This window comes from Cynoglossus semilaevis, chromosome 19 (assembly GCF_000523025.1).
Source record: "Cynoglossus semilaevis isolate Cse_v1.0 chromosome 19, Cse_v1.0, whole genome shotgun sequence".
NCBI lineage: Eukaryota > Metazoa > Chordata > Actinopteri > Pleuronectiformes > Cynoglossidae > Cynoglossus > Cynoglossus semilaevis.
Window position 1 is genome coordinate 16,899,623 of NC_024325.1, and position 5,000 is coordinate 16,904,622.

Here is a 5,000-nt window from a genome sequence, read left to right on the forward strand (position 1 = left end):
CGCCCCCCCCCCCCCCACCCACCCCCCCCCCGACTGTCCCGCAACCCTGCCGTTATTCGTTTTACAGCCGTCACGCCTGATCGGGAGGTAGATGATACAACCAGATAGAAAAAAAAAACCTTCTGACCTGAACCCTAGAACGTACAGAACGTCGGCTTCTGAGAGTAAATAAGGACCGCCGTGCGCCACCTAGTGGTTTATTTTAAAAGCTGCCGTCTTTGGTAAGATTCGGCCAACTTTGTACCGACGTCTGAGCGACTGGACGAAGAACAACCGTACGCCTGGACCCCTGGTGGTCAAGAAGCATTCAAGGACAAACATGTAATCACGTTAAAAAGAACACTTTATTCTTTGACCAGATTTTCGTTCATCAAAGCCACATGAGATCAAATTAAAAAAAATTGATGTGAGAAAAATCTCCAGTTGATTTTTTTTCTAAAATAAAAGAAAAATCATATTCACCTAAAAACATTTACAGTTCAATATTTTACAGCACAAACAAAGATGAAACATGAAATATAAAGAAGTCGGTCGTGTCATATTTTCTTCTTCTGTGGTGACTGGTGTCGACAGACTCCACCTGTTCAACAACAGCAAGAATTAGAGGGAAAACAAAACGGATTTTTTTCTTCTTCATGAAACATGGTACAAAAAAACAAAAACAAAGACGTTCACAGAGGGGAGGGCGGGGCTTTAGGGCTGCACCCTGATTGGTCCAAATGTCTCAGAGAGGTTTGGGAAGATTGGAAACTTCTTCCAAACACTCGTCGTAAGCTTCCTGATATTCCTGGTGGGGTTTGATCAGAATCACACAGGTGGGACGTTTGGATCCAGCAGAAGATCCAAGATCCTGAGGAGAGACGACAGAAGTCAGGCTAACCTTTAGAATGCTTTATTTTTATAAAATTTTTATTTGCTCTTTATATTTGTAGTTATTTGTTTAACAATCACCACTTTTGATGGGATGTAGGCGTAAGGCAGGCTTCTGTCCTCACACATGACAGGTAGGTGGCAGTAGACGTCGATGGGCAGCGTGTCGCCCGCCAACACTACGATCCTGCAGACACGACATGTGGTGACGTGAGAGAACTACACTTTTTACGGGTGAGGTTTAAGGGAGGAGCTGCCGACTCACCCTTTCTCCCCCTTGTTGAGGAACTTCTGAACTTCTTTCACGCCTCGACGGATGTTTTTCACTTTGGCAGCTGGAAAAACAGAAAACGTCAGAAAACAAAATAAAACCCTGAACGTTTCATCCGTCAGGCCGAGAGCAGAACCGCGATGCTTCAGAGTAACAACAGGTCAAAGGTTCAACGCCACGAGTCCCCACTTCTTTCTTTCTTTGTACCATAAAAGTGTCTTTATTTTCAAACTAATTCCATCAATCCGTGGTTGAACAGATTTCTAAAAATGGCGATTTAATAAAAAACACATTGATTACTTTCTCTTACGAGTTCTCTCTTAAATAAAAGAGTTTTAAACTGTGAAAACGTGCATCTTCTCATGATCACATACGCTGCTGCCACCAAGAGGCTTAAACCTGAATTACAGATGCTACAACACGCTCCAGTCCACAGACAAAAGTGAATAAAAATAAACAGAGACGAAAGAAAATAAAGTCATAAATCCTGATTTGTCAACATCGAGTGACAGTCACGAATACGAACGAGCACAACGTTTTATAGTTATAGTCATGGAAGTTTGAGTTTGTTTTTCTTTTTAGCATAGTTAGCTTCAACACAGTCACGGTGCTACAGCGGTGAACACTGAACACATGGACGGTTTACGAAGTCAGAAACAACCGGAAAACAACTGCTAGGAACGGCGTCCTTTAGTCGACAGCGTCGTTTAAACTGTATTTTTCTTCTTTCTCTTACCTTTCTTCACACACTTATACAGCTTCTTGCTAAGTTTTCGGGACGCCAGCGGCTGAGCGATAGGATTAATGTTGGCGACCAGCTCCACATAACTCTTCTCGTTTCCGCCAGAGGCCGACATGGATTCATCTAACTCGGAAGAAACCTTCTTCTTCATTTTAGTCATCGCTGGTCGTTAGGAATGAAAATGGTTCGATTAAAGATATTTAACTCTGCTCGTACCACCGCTACTGGGCAAATCCCACGTGGTCACATACGGTCGCTGGTTCCTCTGATGCCAGGACGCAGTAGCACACTTAGACAGTACAGAGATCCCACAGCGACACCCAGAGGCGCGGAAGGGGACAACAGCTATAAAATAAAATAAAATAAAATAAAATAAAATAAAATAAAATAAAATAAAATAAAATAAAATAAAATAAAATCACAAAATATAAAATAAATATATAACACATGTTGAAGTAAAATATCATCTTTTTAAAAACAAATTAACGATTTTATTCTTGAATATTTTAAATGAAAAACACTGTACATTTTCTTTTCACATTACAGGCTAATATTATATATTGCATAAACAAAATATACAGTTAGCAAGCAAATAAAGTTGACATTAATAAAGAACAAGTTTAATTTTGTTAGTTTACTTATACTGATGAGTGTTAGAATAAATTACATGATTTAATTAATTTAAAACTATCACAAAAATAAATAACTGACATGGTGATCTATTCATTACTCCTCCTCCTCTTCTGGTTAATAAAGTTTAAAAATCAAAAATCAAATCTTCTTTCTTTTCTGGTAATATTCCTCTCTTTGCCTCCTCTTCATCTCAGTGCTGTATGATGTCACCGAGGAAGCTGGGCATCCTCCTGCTCTTCATCTCCGTGGCCATCTGACACCACACACAGGACGGACAGCAGGTGGCGCACACACAGTCAGTGCACAGGCTGCCCTGTAACACAAAAAACACGGAGGGATTTCAATCCAACCGAAATATTTGATAATTCTTCATTTAATGTTGATGTTCTTAATCATTAATTATACTAATATGAACCAATCACAGTCGAGAAAACAAACGAACCTTGATGCCGTAGTGATACCGAACGTTCGTCCTCATCACCATCGTAGCAGGATGAACACAGCTGCAGACGTCCAGCAGGGGGAGACAGAGACATTGGCCAAACGCTTTACTGGTTTTACAGGCGAAACAGGGGCAGCACCAGAAGACCCAGCAACCTTCAGGATCAGAACCAGGATAACCAGACACCGGAGTCAGATTTGGCAAAATACGAAATATATCAACTCAGTTTACTGAGTTGAGAATGTTTACTAGAGTTAAATAGTTTAAACTATTTTGTGTGTGTGTGTGTGTGTGTGTGTAGATGGTGACAAACGTGTTCATACACTGTTTCATGTCATTGCAACAGCTGCAGATCCCTGTCGACCAATCACCTTCTTCTTCAGAGGAACACACCAAAGGCCGAGGCTGCGACGCCACCGTCCAACTCATCCTGCCTGATGAAACAGTTGAAATAAATCTGAACCAATCGTCGACTCATTTCCTGGTTACGACCAACTTCAAGCTTATTATTGGCTGTTGTTTTAACATAATCTGATGTTCGTGACTCTCATTCAGGCTCTCAGTGCGTGGCTAACCACATCTGTGTCCACAGTCACGGATCTTCAAACTGAATCACTTCATCTTCAACCTTTGACAAAACAACACAGATTTAGCTCTTACCTGTCGGAGCATTCGACACGCACTACTGAGCTCAGCTCTGATTGGACGAGCTGGTCTTTGGCGGGGGGTGGAGTCTCTCCTGAACCTGATAAACAGGTCCTCCTGACGGGACGTTTGGTGAAGAGGAAACCACACCTTCAGCACCTGTAAACACCCGTCTGTCCTCCTGGAGGGCCTGCTGTAGCACGTGTGTGTGTGTGTGTGTGTGTGTGTGTTATTGTCATGAACTGTCGCACACAGAAACACAAATATGTAAACAAAACAAAGTGACCTTTGAATCTGACAGAAATATTTGGATCTCTAACATCTGTTCTGAAAGAGTTCCAGAACAAACAGGAAGTGGGTTCAAACACGAGCTCTGGAGTTTCAAGTGATGACGAGAAAAAAGGAAGAAAAAAAAGAGAGAGAGATTTTAACGTTAACAGACAGGAAACAGACTCCGTCACAGCAAAAACAGTTTATTATCAAACTGCAGCCACAGACACGGCCTCTCTGGAGTGAAACGTGAGGCTGCCAAACTGGAAGAGTTAATGAAATGATCTGGATTTATTTCTCTGAACCATCACTGTCTAGAAAAAACAAACAAACCAAAACAGCGATTTAAATCAACCTCAACCATAACCCGGACAAGGCTCCCAGCATCATGGGGTTGTGGAAGCACAGACCAATCACAAGGAGCAGCAGGACAGCAGCCAGGACGGTGTTGGCCACGTTGAGGGAGAAGGCCGTGGAGCCGTGGCGTTGAGCTCCGACCAGGTCTCCGACCATCTTGCGGTCCCTGGACTGGAAAAGGACGAGAACCAGAGCAGACTCAGTGACTAACTCTAACTGAGTCGGACCAACTCCAGCAGTGACTGTGCTCATTTAGAGTCTTTTATTTTGAAGGGCTCACCTTGACGGAGCAGATGAACGCTGCCAGGGCGAGGCACAGGATGTTAGCGAAAAACAGGCCGATGACGGACCAGACGATGTGGTCTTTGGGCTGTTCCCTGGTGATGGTCACGGTGGTGTGCTCCATCGTGACTGCCACTGCTCCAGGAACCCGTGGAGCTCCAGGGACTGAAGACTGATCTGGTAGAGGACGGTACTTAGTGTCGGACAGTGAGACGCCCTCTGCTGGATACGAGTCGAGCATGGCTGGAAGTTAAAAAATATCACAACATGTTCAGAACCACGGCAGCATGAAAAAAAAAAACAAAACCAAAAAAACACTGGACGGAGAATGAGCAGCTGACCTGATGATGATGAGGATGATGAAGATGAACGAGGAGGAGGAGGAGGAGGAGGAGGAGGAGGAGGTCCAGAACCTAGAATCTAGAAGAGAAGTTGCTGATAACCTGCAGAGTTTGAACTAACTGACCGACCGACCGACTGACCGACCG

The 5,000-nt window shown here is 43.3% G+C and overlaps 3 protein-coding genes across 4 annotated transcripts in view; all 3 read right to left on the bottom strand.

The window, feature by feature from the left end:
- Positions 1–325: 325 nt before the first annotated feature.
- nhp2 (NHP2 ribonucleoprotein homolog (yeast)) lies at positions 326–2,167 on the bottom strand. The gene is made up of 4 exons (XM_008333439.3): positions 1,878–2,167; positions 1,136–1,205; positions 952–1,057; positions 326–850 (listed from the first exon to the last, which is right to left on the bottom strand). The coding sequence occupies exons 1-4, from the start codon at positions 2,041–2,043 to the stop codon at positions 725–727; spliced, it is 468 nt and encodes a 155-aa protein (XP_008331661.1). The 5' UTR covers positions 2,044–2,167; the 3' UTR covers positions 326–724.
- A 188-nt stretch (positions 2,168–2,355) lies between these two features.
- LOC103395667 (cornifelin homolog B-like) lies at positions 2,356–3,917 on the bottom strand. Of its 2 annotated transcripts, XM_008333440.3 has the most exons (4): positions 3,619–3,917; positions 3,282–3,392; positions 2,959–3,113; positions 2,356–2,829 (listed from the first exon to the last, which is right to left on the bottom strand). In XM_008333440.3, exons 2-4 carry the CDS (start codon positions 3,385–3,387, stop codon positions 2,707–2,709), a joined length of 384 nt encoding a protein of 127 aa, XP_008331662.1. In that variant the 5' UTR covers positions 3,388–3,392; positions 3,619–3,917; the 3' UTR covers positions 2,356–2,706. The 2 variants fall into 2 exon arrangements, with proteins under 2 accessions (XP_008331662.1, XP_016897442.1); XM_017041953.2 differs by lacking the exon at positions 3,619–3,917 and having other exon boundaries at positions 3,282–3,609.
- A 143-nt stretch (positions 3,918–4,060) lies between these two features.
- Positions 4,061–5,000, bottom strand: part of LOC103395669 (interferon-induced transmembrane protein 1-like) — a 985-nt gene continuing 45 nt past the window's right edge. The window contains exons 1-3 of the mRNA XM_017041952.2: positions 4,854–5,000; positions 4,511–4,755; positions 4,061–4,401 (exon numbers count right to left, since the gene is read on the bottom strand). The exon at positions 4,854–5,000 is cut by the window's right edge and continues 45 nt beyond it. Coding sequence (XP_016897441.1) covers positions 4,219–4,401; positions 4,511–4,753 — 426 coding nt within the window. The 5' untranslated portion in view covers positions 4,754–4,755; positions 4,854–5,000 and the 3' untranslated portion in view covers positions 4,061–4,218. The remainder of the gene's footprint in view (positions 4,402–4,510; positions 4,756–4,853) is intronic.